At 31.7% G+C, this 18,000-nt stretch overlaps 3 protein-coding genes across 4 annotated transcripts; 2 read left to right on the plus strand and 1 right to left on the minus strand.

The window, feature by feature from the left end:
• Nucleotides 1-4,728: 4,728 nt before the first annotated feature.
• Nucleotides 4,729-5,356, plus strand: LOC111788309 (auxin-responsive protein SAUR32-like). The gene has a single exon (XM_023668636.1). The coding sequence runs from the start codon at nt 4,740-4,742 to the stop codon at nt 5,232-5,234; it is 495 nt and encodes a 164-aa protein (XP_023524404.1). The 5' UTR covers nt 4,729-4,739; the 3' UTR covers nt 5,235-5,356.
• Nucleotides 5,357-7,776: 2,420 nt separating this feature from the next.
• LOC111788335 lies at nt 7,777-14,236 on the plus strand. Of its 2 annotated transcripts, XM_023668665.1 has the most exons (7): nt 7,777-8,015; nt 9,341-9,423; nt 10,117-10,185; nt 10,344-10,390; nt 11,641-11,748; nt 11,903-12,020; nt 14,159-14,236. In XM_023668665.1, exons 1-5 carry the CDS (start codon nt 7,984-7,986, stop codon nt 11,665-11,667), a joined length of 258 nt encoding a protein of 85 aa, XP_023524433.1. In that variant the 5' UTR covers nt 7,777-7,983; the 3' UTR covers nt 11,668-11,748; nt 11,903-12,020; nt 14,159-14,236. The 2 variants fall into 2 exon arrangements, with proteins under 2 accessions (XP_023524433.1, XP_023524432.1); XM_023668664.1 differs by lacking the exons at nt 11,903-12,020; nt 14,159-14,236 and having other exon boundaries at nt 10,319-10,390; nt 11,641-11,897.
• LOC111788288 (AIG2-like protein D) lies at nt 12,873-17,406 on the minus strand. The gene is made up of 6 exons (XM_023668613.1): nt 17,188-17,406; nt 15,740-15,812; nt 15,528-15,620; nt 15,048-15,152; nt 14,191-14,332; nt 12,873-13,095 (listed from the first exon to the last, which is right to left on the minus strand). Exons 1-6 carry the CDS (start codon nt 17,373-17,375, stop codon nt 13,061-13,063), a joined length of 636 nt encoding a protein of 211 aa, XP_023524381.1. The 5' UTR covers nt 17,376-17,406; the 3' UTR covers nt 12,873-13,060.
• Between the last annotated feature and the right edge of the window lie 594 nt (nt 17,407-18,000).

Genomic DNA, 18,000 nt, shown 5'->3' on the forward strand with positions numbered 1-18,000 from the left:
ATATATATATATATATATATATATATATATATATATATATATATATATATATATATATATATATATATATATATATATATATATATTAAGAAAACAAAAGATTCAACCAAAATAATTAATGAATTATTTCCATGAAAGATATAAAAACCTTAATATATCCTAAAATATTTCAAACGTACAGTGTTAGAACATAATTATCAAATTGTGTGCGTGTGAGGCAAGACGAGAGTCAGGACAGGGAATACAATTTTTTTGTCTCCGACCCATTTAGCCAAAAAAAAAAAAAAGATAAATCTTTGATCACTCACTGACCCTTTGATTTCCTACTCGGTTTAGGTTAAATGGATATCTTTATTTATAAACTCTATTATGATCATCCACGGCTTTAATACCCGTTCACAATATCTAAAATTGAGTGGAACACTCGTCTTCTAAGATTACTCACTTCTAGTCGATAAACAACGACTAACCTGTTTTAATATAATTCCAGTAAATATGACCATTTTAAGTAAAATAAAAAGTCTCAATCTCGAGTAAACGGTAAATCAATTCAATTTTATTAATTAAAATAAAATCATAGTCAAAGAATAGACTATACTACCAAAATTCCATGTATTGAATTCACATTTTTTGAAGCATATAATATGGTTGCTTATGCAAAAATAATGCGTATTGATGATGGGCAATGAGTGGCTTAATGAGTTTGGCCCTTTGGGGTATTAAATTAATCGGGTTGTAACGGAGTCGCATTAATTATTCTCTTCATTACTTCATTAAGGTGCGGATCACGTTGTCGTTCCCCTCCATTGCCCTTGCCCCTTATTGTTTAGGTCAAAGTCAACCACTTGCCCATTTTTATCTTTATAATTATAATTAATATTCATGGTTCCTGCCACATTATTATTTTATTTTAAAGTCTTTGTTGTAATTTAAATTTGTACATTCAAACCTTTGACAGAGTTGATACTCAAATTTCAAGCTTAAAATATTATTTTTTTCTAATTTATATTTGCTCGCTAATTTTAATTTAATTTTTATTAATCACGACCAAATGAATGAATGTGATTTTGGAAAAATGTAAAATAATACACCTAGCAAGACGAAAGTTAAAGGTTAGTCTCGTAGGTGGACGTATCGAATCGAAATAAGATCTCAGATTGACATCTTGATACAATGATTTACCATAATAATAAATATGGTCAATGGCGACTCCGCCGTGGGCAGAGCCGTTTCTTTCTTGCTTGATAGAGGGGCTTCTATTCACCAACGCATACTAAAAGTGCCCTCCGAACTGTGCTGGATAGTCACCTATCACACGGCTCTGTTCGATAGAGTCAAGGATTCCCCCCTCCCCCTGTTGAGTTGACCTAGCCTGGTGACATCCATCCCTTGTCTTCGACCGGAAGATAGAGAATACTTCATACACAACTTCAACATCTCTTTGGGTAGGCCTTTTTTTCAAAACCCCCCTTCGAAAAACGCATTGGCTTTCATTCGATGTTCGAGAATCCAAACAAGCAAAAAAAAACACGTTATAGACGAAAGAAAGGTGGATGTTCAGTGGTGGGAACTAGCTAGATCAAGACTAGGAGAGATGATCCCGAGGACGAGAAAAAATTGAATCCCTTATTTAATCAATTTTGACGTTAAAATATGAATATATTAATTAAAAATACATAGACTAAATTTAATTGATAATCGAAATATAATTTAATGTATAAAGTCTAAATGATATTATGACTAAATTAAGAGTTTTTTTTTTCACGGGTGTATAATTTACACGATTAAAATAAGTGTTAAAAAATTAATAAAAATTCTTTACTTTGAATATTAACAATATATTTTTAGTTCAATTTTGATTTTTTGAAATATAAAATTAAAAAAATTAAAAAAAATGAAATGAGTCAAATACCTAAAATAATGGTTTATAATATAAGATTTCTTATTTTATTGTAATTTGCCATTTAATACTTATTATTTAAATTTATTTTAGTGTGTAGTTTTCGTTAATCCAACCTGTCTCATGGCTACTTCTAGAGTGACATCAACAAATTTAGTTTTTTTTTTTTATGCCTAATATTTTAAAATTAAAATTAATATCCAATTGCGATTGAGGTCAGAAGTTCTTAGATATTAGAATTTAGAACCGACCCTTTGAGGGGCCAAACAAGATTCAACTCTAATTTTTATTTCACGAATATTTTGTATTTTGTGGACCCTCGTTTGATAAGAACCACATTTATACATTACAAATTATATAAACACCCAATAATTATATTTATAAAACCCATAAATTTCATGATATAAATATTAAAACAGCATTACATCGTCATCGCCCTAAAATAGTATAATTTAATGTTCATACAATAAATAAATAAATAAACGATTTATTTATTATTATTATTATAAAAAAATTATCATTTTAGTTCTATACTTTCTAACCGGCTTCTAAATTTCAAAAATTAATTTTGGGTTTAATTTCTATTTAATCCCTAAATTTTATGATTTTACATTTTTACCCTTGAGGTTCACCGTTAATGTTAACTTTTAGTCGTCGACGTTAATTTTTCGTTAGTTAATCTAAATATTACGATGTCTAATTTTAAAAAATTCATCGTATTAATGTGTAAGATACAGTAAATGTGTAAAATCTTCAAATATAGGAATCAAATATATTTGAGAACAAACGCCAAAAAAAAAACATTTTAAAATTGGAATTGGATTTTTAAAATTAGGAGAAATTTATTTTAATTTCTTAGCTTTTAAAATGATTTAAAAAAAAAAAAAAAAAAATTGGGCCACGGTATTTTACCGCTTAAAATTTGGCAACCCAATACCATCATCCTTGACTTCAACATGCAGCCATGGCATGGGCCTTGGCGTGCGGACAACGTCGTCGAAGTGCGAGGCAAAAGCTTCTGAGAGGTTAATGGCGCTTGTCTTGGCGCGCCGACACGCCCCCACGCTCCTCATTCGTCCGCACATTGGCGTTTGGTTTAGGCACCAAGTAGGGGTTCAAAAGACCATTAACCGAGACAATAGAATAATACTCCTAGGTCCAAGCATCGAAACAAGGTCAAGACCTTTTTTTGTTTCTTTTTTGGTTATATTATTTTGACCATCTTCAAATCGGAAAGAAAGCAAAGATGGGGCAACCTCGAAAACGGAGGTAGATTTGAGACGGACATTGGAAATTGTAAAAGAAAGACGACTCTCACATGGGTTCCATCGAAATCAAAGCCAAAGGGCAGTTAGGGCAGTTACAATATCAGTTAAAGTAAGAAAATAATACACAATAATTACGCTTTTAAAGTTTTATTTTAATAATTACTCTTTTATAAACTCAGTCTATAATTTTTTAAATATTATACTTCTTAAGATTTACATTTTTTTAAATAAAAAGCTTTTTGTAAATATCATTATTATTAAATTTATATTAATTATTTTAAATTATTTTAACCCAAAATATATTAATTAGGACAGTACAATCGAACGGTACGAGGCCCCTTTGACTCTTTGCTTTGGAAACCAAATCAACCTGCCATAAACTGACATCTCATCGCTTCTTTCGCCAACTATATTTATTTTTATTTTTTTAAAAAATTTAATATATATTATTGTACAAGTATAACTAAAATGGACCCACGAGCTACAGCATTGATTCGAATCTTCTTGAAATAAACAAAGTTATAATTTTAATTTTTTTTAAATAGAATTAAAATAAAATGAAATACATCAACTAAAATGGTATTTTAATCATATAATTATATTTTAAACACATTTATACTAAAAAAAAAATCCAATAATAAATTATTAACCCATTTTTCCCTTTAAATAAAATGGAAATTGACTTGCGTTAAATAAAATTATAATAATTCATATACATGATGAAATTAGCGTTGATTTAAAATATTAAAAAATGCAACAGGTGTACGGCCATGATACAATAGATCCTGGCCCTTCATCAACGAACGATGAGGTTCAACTTTCGAGCCATTATTGATATATATATATATATATATATTAATGCAATATGCTAACCCCACATGGGTTATCTTTACCGGAAATAAAAGTCGAGAGGTTATTGCCTTAACTGTCAAAAGTGTCACACTTTAGTCCAATTTTTTAAGCCTTGGATTACGCACCCCTAAGTACTAATAACAATAATACTTTTTTTAATTATTTATTTTATTTTAATTAATAAATTCCTAATGAAAAATAATATAAAAAATATTATATGTAAAATTATAAATATCTTCATGTTTAAATTAGTAATATAATTATGGTTATTAACTTATAATTTATAAAATCATAGTATCATTGTAGCAACTATTTTCACGTGATAAAATAAATATATTTATTGATTATTAATAATAGTACCTATAATATTGACAATATTGATAAACTATTAGTTCTAATTAATATAAAATTATTTTAAATTTATGGTATTTAATAAATTGTTTAGCTCCACAAATTTAAAATTTAATGTTGGATAAGATATAACGTTCACTTAAAAGAAAAGGTGTAGGGATAAGAAATAGGTATAGTAGCAATTCTGATTAGTATTTTAAATATTATTATTTTGGACGATTTTGGGTATCGCAACAGAAAATACGGAGAAAATTACTCCAATTAATTAGAATTTTACGTTTTTTCAAATCCGTATTCCAACCGCCTATAAATTCATAGCAACGAGGGTTGAGACTTTCCTCAAATCGAAAACAAAAACCAAAGTCGCCATGGATTCAAAGAAGTCTAACAAAATCAGAGACATCGTTAGGCTTCAACAGATCCTGAAGAAGTGGCGGAAGTTGGCGAACTCATCAAAGACGGCGAATAGATACTCCGGCACGGCGGCGGGATCTGGCGGAAAGAGCATGAAGTTTCTGAAGCGGACGCTCTCAGCCGGATGCGATGTTTCCGGCGCGTCCGTACCGAAAGGATCTTTAGCGGTGAGCGTCGGTGAGGAGCAAAAGCGATTTGTGATTCCGACGCAGTACTTAGGGCATCCGGCGTTTGAGATTCTGTTGAGAGAGGCGGAGGAGGAGTTCGGATTTCAACAAACTGGAGTTCTGAGGCTTCCTTGTGAGGTAACGGTGTTTGAACATGTGGTGAGATTGGTGGAGAGGAAGGAGGGAGATTTGTTCGGCGGAGAGGAGGTTTTGAGTCTTTGTTCGTTGGAATCGCTGCTGCTTACGCCGTCGCACCGTCCGCAGAGTCCAATGTGCAGATAGATTGAATTTTGATTTAGAACGAAAAGGAAACATTAGAAATCTCTCTTTTTCTCTCTTTTGATTCCTCATTTAATCTTTTTCTTGAACGAGGTAACATCAAATGTATGAAGAAAGAGGAAATATATGAATAATTTTTTTTTTTTTTTTTAATTTTATAAATATTTGCTTATACTCCGGATCTGCTCTCTTTCCCTAATTTTATTTATTTATTTATTTATTTATGTTTTCTGGGGGTTGAAAATTGACATGGGAACAAAATGGGGATTTTGCATGTTTGGCTGGCGTTATTCCATAAATTCCAGGTTTGGAAGTGATTTGGTTGTTTGAAACGGATCTATTTTAAAAAATATATATTAAAGAAAAATGGGCTGAGAAAATCCGTGCTTCGGTTTACCGTCCATTTTTTGGGATAAAATTAAATATGTTTTTTCTTTTTTAAATTCAAAGTATATGAAATTATTTGTAATTATTTAATTCTAATAATTTTAAGAATTATTGTTAATCCTTTTTAGAGGAAAGTCTAATCCTTAGGCTTTTAAAATTTTAATTAAGTTTTCTATTTAACAAAATGTTGTCTAATAAATTACCTATTCCTAAATAATTTTAAGTAAATACAAAAGTTAACGAATTAAATATATATATATATATATTTGAATCTGATAGTCCAATCCATCTCATACACGGTTTGGGTTGGGTTAAGTAGGGAAGATCGTTTGTATTTGAATTGATATGGTTGATAATCCGAGCAATCCGAATAAGATTGGGTTGGGATGAGAATTTTTTTAAAAAAATTATTTTAAAAAACGAATAAAACTCAAATATTGCAACTTGTTAACCTCCATTGCAAACATCAATTATTTTTAATATTGACAATAATCTTTAAAAGTAGAGGTAGGGTTGAGTTATAACCCTATTGTTGAATTGGTCGGGTTAATTGGGTTGACTCGACAAAAAAATGTCAACCCGTAAATCAGTTCGAAGTGCAATTACTAACCTTGGTTGCAAACATCAATTATTCTTAATACTGACAATAATCTTGAAAGTAGAGGTAGGGTTGAGTTATAACCCTATTGTTGAATTGGTCGTAGAGGTAGGGTTGAGTTATAACCCTATTGTTGAATTGGTCATTGACTCACAAAAAAAATGTCAACCCATAAATCGACTCGAAGTTTCGATTTTCAAAATATATAACTCAACTCAACGAATAAGCTCTGGTTACTTTGCTTTGGATTTCTCCAAAAAGCTTCATGGAGAGAGTTGTTATAAAGATCATTTCCTTAATTAGCAGATGTGAGACTTGCATCATCCAAAGAAGAATATAATTTAATATTTATTATTTAAAGATTTCTTAATAAATCACAATCCAACAGAGAGATTCGAGATGTGGGTATTGAGTTTATAAGCTTTTATTCAATTTTTGTTTAATATAATACATTAATAAGTATACATACATACATATATACATACATATATATATATATTTAAAGATAAAAGAAAAGATATTTAAATTAAGAAAGTAGGAAGTTAGAATGCGTTTAAAAGTTCTAACCGACTTCATTATTTAACATTTTTTCAAATTCAACAAAACCTTATGAATTTGGGAATATTCCTTAAACTGAAATTAATATTCTAAAGAATATTTCTTAAACCGAATTCTAGAAAATAGGGCGTTTAAAACCAATGAAAAAAGGCTCTTCCAAAAGTTATTTTTAATAAAAACATTATGAAAATTAATTTTTATTTTAACAAATCTAGAGAGCCGTTATACCTAAGAGGAAAATTGCATTCATTATTAAAAAAATAAGCACCCATCACAATCGTACACGTGGGATATTTTTGATGAATTATTTTTGTGGTAGACGACATGTCGTACGCTGGGCTTATTCTGTTTGCGTCGCAGTGGATTAAGGCTTGGTGGGACCCACGGAGTGATGATGACGATGATGATCATGGAAATGGACGGTTGGGATTGAGTGAAAATGGGGCTTAGTATAATGGGAAAGGGTAGCATCGGAAAGTTAGTTACTTCAGTTGGGAGGAGGGTAATAATAATTTTAAAAAATTAATGAATAATTTTAAATTTTAATACTACATTATTTACAATAATAATAACAAACAAATACAATAACTTATTTGAAATAATAATAATAATAATTAATAATCGGGCAGGGGTGGGTGGGAGCAGAGATGGAGAACAAAATCTTCGTCAATATTCTCATTTAGGCAATTATTTTATAACTGTTTGATTTTTTGTTTTTAAAAAATAATTCAAAAATAAATTTGTTTTTCTATTTTATTTTTATAATTTTGTTTGAATTTCAAGAATATCACTTAAAAAATTTTAAAAACAAAAAAAATGAACCGGTTATTAAAAGTATATTTCTTCTCCCATTGTTTGGCGGGAATTTCGGGACTATATATAGCGATGAATGACGAGGCGTAATCTTCATTCCCAACCTATTTTCGAGGGAACAACCGCTGCTCTGGCTCTGGCTCTGGCTCTGGCTCTGGCTCTGGCTCTGGCTCTGGCTCTGGCTCTGGCTCGTATCCTTGATTTATTTCATCTCCGATTCTCCACTGGATATGTATTTGTAGTAATCGAGGAGAGCGATTTATGATGTTGATCAGTTGTGCTCGATCGAGAGACGCGACTGCACAGATCTACCGGATTGAATGTGGAGTCAACTAGAGGCGGAGGCGGTTTCAGCGTCGAGGAATAGTTAGGTCGTTGCTTACTACATCACCGGCAATGGCTTCGGCTGCGCTACTCGCGTTATTGAGGTAAGTTCCTCCATTACAGAATGTTGATTTCATTTCTGTTGTTTGATTGTGTTTTTTCCGCTGGATATATGCAAAGGAGTTTTGGATTTTCGTTTCTATTGAGCTTGAGTTCTTCCGTTCTCGGAATTGTTGTTTAGAAACTCTGTAAGGATAGTTCTCGCGTTGAATTTCTTTAGTTTTGGAATGTCGAGAGATTTCTTCGGTGCTTGATCACATTCTAATCTCTTTCTTGAAATATCGATTTATTTGGATGTGTGTTTTGTTTCCTGTAATGTAACTTCACGAAGTATTTATGAAGCTTCTTCGGCTTCGATTGAATGTGTTCTACGCAATGGAGTTTCGATTTCATTCTGTTCTGAGCTTGAATTCTTCAGTTCTTGAATTTGATGTTAAGAAATTCTTTGAGGTCAGTCTCGCGTCTAATTTCTCTAGTTCTGGAATGCCGTGAGATTTCTTCGCCGCTTGATCACATTCTCCTCTTTCTCGAAATATAGATTTATTGTGATGTGTGTTTTGTTTCCTGTAATGTAACTTCACGAAGTCTCTCTGAAGCTTTTTCGTTTCGGTTGAATGTGTTCTATGCAATGGAGTTTTCGATTTCATTCCGTTCTGAGTTTGGATTCTTCAGTTCTTGAATTTGATGTCAAGAAATTCTACGAGGTCAGTCTCGCGTCGAATTTCTCTAGTTTTGGAATGTCGTGAGATTTCTTCGGTGCTTTGTCACATTTTCTTCTCTCGCTCAGAATGTCAATTTTTTTTTGTTCTGCATTCCTGCTATGCAACTTATTCTGCTATCAGTCTTCTGGAGTCGAAGATCACGAAAATCTTACTGAAATTTCTTCGGTTTTGATTGAATGTGTTCCACTTCTTTTATGCAATGGAGTTTGGATTTCGTTACGTTACGAGCTTGAATTCTTCCGTTCTCAGATTTGTTGTTTAAAAATTCTGTAAGGCAGTTCTCCTGACGAGTTTCATTAATTTTAGAATGTTGAGAGATTGCTTCTGTGCTTGATCACACTTCCTTCTCTCGCTGGAAGTTTCGGTTAGATTGATCTGCATTTCCTGCAATGTTACTTATCCTGCTGAAATGTCTTCTGGTTTATCTTCGTGGAACTATAGTTCAACTCTTAAGTTCTATGCATTGCTTTACGACATTTTTTATCTTCTTCTTCTTTCCTTGAGAATGCTTGATAATGCAATACATTGTTCTGTGCATAAAGGTTGTTCGACATTTTTTATCTTCTTCTTCTTCTTCCCTTGAGATTGCTTGGTAATGCAATACATTGTTCTGTGCATAAAGGTTGTTCGACATCTTATACTTGCAGGCCACGAGGTACACGTGGCTTCCTTCGCCCCTCAGTTTGTTTTTACTTCTGCAATGCAGTCGCCTGGGTTGTTCATTCGAAAGGTAAGGTTGTGATCGAGGCTCACGCCTGACTTCTAGTGATTGCCGCTAAGTTAAGCTGTTCATCAGGCCTGTTCGTTTCATTTCAAATTTTAGTTTCAATATCTTTCCAATAATTTATCAGTTAAGAGAATTTAATGGATTTTGCTAGTGGATATGATGCAGAACAATTTTGATTTGTCTTTAGATATTGTAACTCTTATTTTCTATGTGCGCTTCATGGTTCATATTAATATTATTGGTTACTGTATTATGTTTTTATGCATCGAGCACCTCCTCTAATTAAGGCTCACATTAATAAAAATATTCATAACTTTGCTAACTTATTTTCTTATTCACTTTTTTATGAATAGTTTTTTAATCTTTATTTTCATGTTTTTGTTAATACATTTCTTCTTCTTTTCTTCTTGTATGTGTGTGTATATATATATAGTAGAACTTGGACAAACAAATGGTGAGTGTACTTGACCAATTTAGATATATAAACCAAAATTTGGAAGTTTTATTTAATATAACTTGTTTTTCATGAACTCGTAGAATTTGAACTTAAGTGCTTGATATTTTAGTTTCTTTCCGCATTCCAAATGAGGCTTCAGTTGAACTCCAATCACATTCACGTGGAACATCGTGCAATAATTAGTTGCAAATAAACCTTCGTGTATCTGTTGGATTTATATATTCTTTAATCAATTATAGGAATTGTTGGACTGTGGGGCTGTCCAGACAGATGCAATGACAGTGGATCGCTTGGCATCCTTGGAGTAGGTGAGAAGTTTCTGGCATCCACGATAGTTTTTCCCAATACGAAATACAGAATTTACGAAGTATGACATGTTGTCATCGACCTTTACTAATAATCTACCAGCGTACTACATTTACTATGTTCTTTCCTTATCAGATCGCTTGGGATTTCATCTATGCAGAGTATGCCATGGATGCTGGTCATCACCACCGTTCGATAGTTTGGCAGGTGCTTTTTTTTTTTAAACAGTATTTTAATCAGTATTTGAGTATCCTTAAATGGTTCTCTCTTTCCTAGGACAGAAACTAAGTTTGATGGCACCTAGAAATAACTGCCATTTAATCTCCTTCACCATAATGTTGGTTATTATTATTGTGATTTTTTAGACAATTTTGTATTGAAGAGACTTTTTGCACGTCTAAAACCAAAGAAAATTTAAATGTGAAAATTAACAGTCTCATTGAAGTCCGTCCTTCATTTTATGTGTTAGTGAAATTGCATTGTATGATGCTATAAACTCTTTGTATAGACATGTTAGGAATCACGACTCTCCACAATGGTATGATATTGTCCACTTTGAGCATAAGCTCTTATGGCTTTGCTTTGGGCTTCCCCAAAAGACTTCGTACCAATGAAGATAGTATTCCTCACTTATAAACTCATGATCATTCCCTAACTTAGCCAATGTTAGACTCACTCCCAATAATCCTCAACAATCCTCCCCTCGAACAAAGTACACTATAAGCCTCCCTTAAGGCTTATGGAGCTCTCGAATAGTCTCCCCTTAATCGAGGCTCGACTCCTTTCTCTAGAGCCCTTGAACAAAGTACACCATTTGTTCAACACTTTAGTCACTTTTGACTACACCTTCAAGGTTCACAATTTTTTGTTTGATATTTAAGGATTCTATTGACATGACTAAGTTTAGGGCATGGCTCTGATACCATGTTAGGAGTTACGACTCTCCACAATAGTATGATATTGTCTCTCATGGCTTTGTTTTGGGCTTCCCCAAAAGTCCCATACCAATGGAGATAGTATTCCCCCATGATAATTTCCAAAATTAGCCAAAGGAAAACTCACCTCCAATAATCTTCATTCACTGTTGGGCTGCTTTAATGCAGATTGCAGAAGGTTATTCACATCTGCGAGTTCCAATCCGCCTCCCAGGATACTGCCCAATTATATTTTCTTGACAGTTATTTTTTACCTTTTTCTGCTACTGTCTTTTTTTGTTGCATTTTTTTAAAACATTTGTTCTATATTCATTATTTTCTCTTGTTTTTGATAATTTGCCTGCATACGTCTTGCTTCTGCAGTGCCCGCTTTCCATTTGTGATTTTCTTAACTTCTTATGCTAGGTGTGGAACAAACTGGGTATTGGAGATAATGTCAAGTTATCTCCAATACCGTTATGAAGTTGGCCGAGCTTATCAGATGGATATAAACACGTTCACAAATCTTCCATCTTTTTTCAGGAAAAATTGGTTACGGAACCGTTATGAAGCATTGGCATACAGGATACCCTTTGTTTTTGTCCGAAGAGATTATTTAACGAAGAACCATTTTTAAGGAATATGCTTGAGGTGCTATAATCTACTTTGTCTTCAATGATACTCCTTAAAGTTTTTTTTTTTCTTTCCCTACAAATTTAAGGTCCATCCCTTCTGCATCAGTAATTCGAAAAGAGAGACTATTGTTTGATTGTACATAAGAAATTTGAATGTTGTCATGATGCAGTGCCATTACTGTTACAGTGCGTGTGGCGGAACAGTTTGTCCCATATGCAAAAACAGCTTAACTAGTATGCGCAGGGGAAATCCAGGTGCTGGAGGGCAGCAGCCCGCCGGGCATTGAGGTTAGCCAAAATTTCTAATCCCCATATGTTTGATGACATTTTATTTATTTGTTTATAGTTCGATTGTTTTTTTTAATGGTTTTTTAAAATTATACCCAAAACCTTAAATATATTCCTTTTAGAAAAAGAAAAAAACCCTAAGTATATTCCTTTTAGAAAAAGAAAACCAAAACACATTTGGAACTGTTCTTAAAAAAAATATATTTAAAAAAAAATAATTTTTACAAATACACTTTTAAAATTTCGTCTTCTAAACTTTTACAAATACACTTTTAAAATTTCGTCTTCTAAACTTTTAGAAATACACTTTTAAAACTTTATATTTAGAGGAAAAAATTAATGTTTTGCACTCCAAATATATGAAGTGTTGCAATTTTAACAACCCTTAAATAATATTATAATTTTAATTGCCATTGTGTTTCTATTAGAACAATCACAGTAATACTCACGAATTAAAAAATATATGTATAGTAGAAAATTGAATAAAACTTTATGAAAACAACATTAGAGCTAATTTGTTTGGTTAAAGTTTTAGAATTCTAACAAGATTATTCAATAATTAACTTGTGCATGGTTCAAACCTAGGATATGTAAGTTCAAATCTACTTGATTTTATTGAAATAAGTGAGTTTACATAGAGTTTTACATTGTTTTCTTGTTAAAATTTTGTAAATAAGTGAGTTTAGAGAAGACTTGTCATAATCTGATGGCGCGAGAGTTTTATATGAGACTTGAATTAATTCCTATCATTTAAATGATATAATGTAATCTTTTAAACACATTTTAAATCTTCTATAAATTTACCTTAACCATAACTAGCGGTTTAAGGTGACAAAAAAAAAAAAAAACAACTGAGTTGTATTATCAATTTATTTGGATTGAATTAGGTTCAAATAAATATTGAAATTGTCTTGTTTTGAAAGCAATACCGAGTGGGGTGCAAAGAGAGGAGACTGCAATACCGAGTGACCTAAAACTTGAGTTACTGTGGGTTCTGGTCAATCCCACCAGATTCAGCAGAGGTACGAAGCTGCGACAGGTTACTCGCCGTTTAGTTTCGAAGGTTCTTCTTGTGCTGGAAAGTTCAGACATTTAAGAATAAGTTGACGGGTCTCTCATATTTAAATTAAGCCATATTTCAAGTAAGCTAAAAGATTTACGCATCCGCACTAAAAAGGTTTTTTCATAAGAAAATTTGAGATTTTGGTTTCTGATTTATTTGTATCATTGCTAATGAATCCTCTTTTATTTTCCTTTCCTATTTTCAGAAGAATAAAATTGGGGGAAGAAAGGTCTCTTGCGATGGGTACTTGAATTGAATCAACTTTTTTTAAAAAAAAAATATCTACTAAATCACTAATTTTTCGATTTTGTGCAAGTCTTTTAGCTTTACTAAAAAAGTCTTTGGTGTCTTATAAATTTTTTATCCCCCTAATTTCTTAAAAAAAAAAAAAAAAAAAATGCTGATATATCAAACACAAAATTAAAAATTTAATGTCCTATTAAATAGAATTTTTATTTCACATCAATATAGAAAAAATGGTGGACATGCTGTCTAAATTGAAAGTTCAAATATATTTATTTAAAATTTTTAGACCTATTAGACTTAATATTAAATACTTTTTAAATTTTTAAAAACCTATTAAATACAAACATAAAAACAGGATAAACTTATAATTTAACCCAGAAAATAAATGTATTTAGACGGTTTGGAAACTAGTGTTTCTAAGTGAAATAGTTGTCTATCAACAACTAAGCACGTATAGAAAAAAATAATAATAAAGAACCTTATGTTAAAAATACAAGAGACTTAACTTTTAAGTGTTATTGAAGTTAAGGCCAAAATTCATATATCAGGATAATTTTTAAAAGTGCTTTCATGAACAAACTATTTTGAATGTCGGGTTAAATTCATTTCAAAATATTTAAAAATAAAAAATGAAATATTTAAGATTTGATAGACATTTTATTTTTATTTTTTATTTTTATTATGCAGTATTTTTATTAATTTAGTTAAAATTTTAAGCGCACACACACACATATATATATATATATATTTTTTTTTTGTTGAAAAATAAGCAATAATTAATTGGCAAATTGGTGTATGAATGACAAATAGAAGGATTATTTATTAGCAGGAAAATACGTTTGGACGAAGTATTAGTGTTACCTGGAGAGTGCAGTGGTTGTTCGCATCGCTGTCCTGCTTCATCAACGGCCGCGCATGGTTCTTGTGGGGGCTGATGCTCAAATTCTTCTATAAACTCATTGACCATCTCCAGGTAAGCATCCAGATGAACTCGCTTCCACTCCTTAAGATTCGCAGTACATAAACTTGTTCAGATTTCAAAACGAATGGGAATATAAAGAATAATCTTACACATCGCCCTTTTTAACTTCCCAAGTTCTGNAAAAAAAAAAAAAAAAAAAAAAAAAAAAAAAAAAAAAAAAAAAAAAAAAAAAAAAAAAAGACAACAACAAAAGAAAAAAACAAAATCACCGCTGACAAGATTCTCACGTACAAGCAAATGCCAGACGAGGAAAAAGAAAATTACAAACTCACCGCAGACAAGATTCCCGTTATTTTAGCAGAGAAATAAAAAATGTTCATTATTGGAACTATGGTTAGAGGAACGAACTAACCAAAACCTATCAAGGAAATTAAGATTAAATTTAAGAAATCTCGATCAATGCAGCATCTGATTTATGATATAAACACAAGGAAAGTAACTAAATGAGTCGTAATTTAAATTTGAAGAATCTATCATAATCTCATTTGTAGAATGGGGGGCGGGGAAATAAAAAATGTGGAAGAAAGAAAAAAAAACCAATAAGACTTGATTCAATTTATTTCTTATATTGGTATACGATTAAATCATTGGTGAACCCTATAAGAACATAGATGCCCTGGTCCCAGTGCACAAGAACATGTGAAATGAGTGGTCAAAAACAGAAAAGTTTCCTCTCCGTGGTATGATGTATAAATGTTATATTGTGCAGTGGAACAACAAAGGATTAAGTTTTTACCTCAAAATCCCAATCTCCATACAGGTCTGGATCCCTTTCGTTGTTCCAAATATAGACATAAACTAATAACTTCTCAAGACTGTCCAGCAAAAGGTCATCTATAGCCTAAAAAAAGATCAGAAAGCACAATCGTGGAGAGGATTAAATATACATATGTTTCAACTATCTTCATTAGCATAAATAATTAAGTGGTATGAACCCCATAAGAAATATTGCCAGCGCACTAGAACGGAAAGTGATCTCAATGTTCATTAAGCTTTTCATTAGCTTCCGAGCAATTTACTGAAGGGTAGTAATAATGAAGAACTACTGATATGTTTGTATAGCAAATTATAAAAACGAATTCCAAAAGGGTAGTATTTTATAGTAGGGAGTACTTGATCGGAATGGATCTATGTTTTCCAATTCAATGACCAAATCTAGTACAAAGTAGTTGATAATAAAGCACATTTGAGCACCAAAATGAGTCAAATAGTTTACCGTTAAAGTGACCTCAACTGTGCTCCTTTTGTATTCAACATCCTCAAATGCGTCTAAAATATCCAATTCGGTGGCTGTGATGCCTGAAAGAACCTGCAGTGTAAGGGATAGTTGGTAAGAGTACAGGATAGTTCAATATGAAAACCATAAAACGACATGGAAAAAACATTCAGATTCATTAATAATCATTCAACACGCGATGGTATACAAACCTTGCCAGATACTTTCTTGCCATCAACAGGTATGATCGCTGGATAAACTCGTCCTTTAATGCTTAATCTTTGACTGCAAATTCTCGAGCAAATTTACAGAGTTCAATCATGAATTCGGGAATACAAGCGAGCAATAAAATAATATTTCAACACAATCCTTCCTAATCGTATAAGCTAAGAATCAAAACCTTGAAAATTAGAGCAATCACATAGAGCAATGCAGTGACAGTTTGTATTAATTATTTGGAGATCGTCATCTGTAAACTTCTAAGAAGAAGAATTAAACAAATGAACAACATAAATTCAAGCGAATCATCAATGCAGCGAATCAAACTCTCGTTAAGGAAACTGACACAAATTTGGCCTATCATCGATGCAAAAATTTTGCTCGAATCTATCAAAAGAGAAGAAAGTAACAGTGACGAAGAATAAATTGAAGAGAATCATTTGATTTGCAAATCAAAAAGCTTAAACGTAGAAGAATATTTCTAAAGTAATCCTTTCTTATCATATGCGTTAACATTAACTAAGAAATATAACCTAGAAAATCACAAGAAGCATAACAGTTCCCTAACAATAAGTAATAGATGATCGATATCCACAAACTTCTATAAAGACGAATTAAACAAAGAAACAGCATCAATCGAGTAAACCATAAGATTGATAGAGCGAATCATACTCTCCTATGCGAAACCAGCACGAATTAGCCTATCATCGATGCGAGTTTTGCTCCAAAATTACCAAAAAGAGAGGAAATAACAGCGACTTTTAGCAAATCAAAACGCTAAGAGTAGACGAATATTTCTAATGCAATTTTTTCTCATCAAAACACTAAGAGTAGCAAATCAAACTCTCCTATGCGAAACCAGCACGAATTAGCCTATCATCGATGCGAGTTTTGCTCCAAAATTACCAAAAAGAGAGGAAATAACAGCGACGTTTAGCAAATCAAAACGCTAAGAGTAGACGAATATTTCTAATGCAATTCTTTCTCATCAAAACGCTAAGAGTAGCAAATCAAACTCTCCTATGCGAAACCAGCACGAATTAGCCTATCATCGATGCGAGTTTTGCTCCAAAATTACCAAAAAGAGAGGAAATAACAGCGACGTTTAGCAAATCAAAACGCTAAGAGTAGACGAATATTTCTAATGCAATTCTTTCTCATCATAACGCTAATGTCAACTAAGCAACAAAACCTAGAAAAATCGAAACAAGCATAACAGTTCTCTAACAATATTTAACAGAAGATGAACATGCATACTCCAGTAACTACGAATTAAACAGAGAAACAGCATAAATCCGAGTAAATCACAAGATTGAAATGGAGAACCGAAATCTCATTTCGAAAAACCAGAACGATTTTACTTCGAATACATCAAAAGAGAAGAAACTAACAGCGATGATTTGAAAATCAAAGATTAAGAATAGAAGATGAAAGAACGAACTAGTCATTGAGGACGGCAGCAGAGGACTGAGGAGTGCGCTTCAAGAGGATATGGACGACTTCATCAGACAAGAGACTGCCGTAGACGAAGACTCTGTGAAGATTCTGCTGCGTATGAGAAGGCGCGAGAGAAGGCGCGAGAGAAGGCGCGAGAGAAGGCGCGAGAGAAGCCAGAGATGCCGAATCCATTTTCCGCTGAAATGTTCTCTGGGATTTGTCTCCAACCAGAATACAAATGAACTTGTTTGCTATAAATAACGTATCAAACCCGATTATTTCACCCACCTGGCGCTGTTAATAATATTATTTTGTTTTTATTTATATTTTTAATTTATTTATATTTTTTTATAATAAATAAATTTATTAATTTATTTATATTTTTTTATAATAAATAAATTTATTAATTTATTTTTATGTATATTTTTAATTCAAGAAATAGTTACAAACAATCCTCCATTAACAAAATAAGTCAAATTATAAATTTAGTTTATTTAGATTTCTTTTGTGAATTCTACCTTTCAAAATTATAGGATTTGGAGTAAATTCTAATTTTCAGTTCAAAATTTTAAATTTACAAAAAAAATAAATAAATAATAATAAAAAAAAAAGTCCTTTAGTTTGTTAAAGGTAATTCTCAATTTATCATTAATTTTCTAAAAAGTCTCAATTTTGACGTATGATAAAAATTATTAATAAAATATTTCTCTTTTAATCTATTAATATAATGGCTATATGTCATTATTATTTTATTAATAAATTATATTATAAATCTATGTCTTTAAACTTTGAGATATATGTCTATTTCATTATAACT

Source organism: Cucurbita pepo, chromosome LG02 (assembly GCF_002806865.2).
Source record: "Cucurbita pepo subsp. pepo cultivar mu-cu-16 chromosome LG02, ASM280686v2, whole genome shotgun sequence".
Classification (NCBI taxonomy): Eukaryota; Viridiplantae; Streptophyta; class Magnoliopsida; order Cucurbitales; family Cucurbitaceae; genus Cucurbita; species Cucurbita pepo.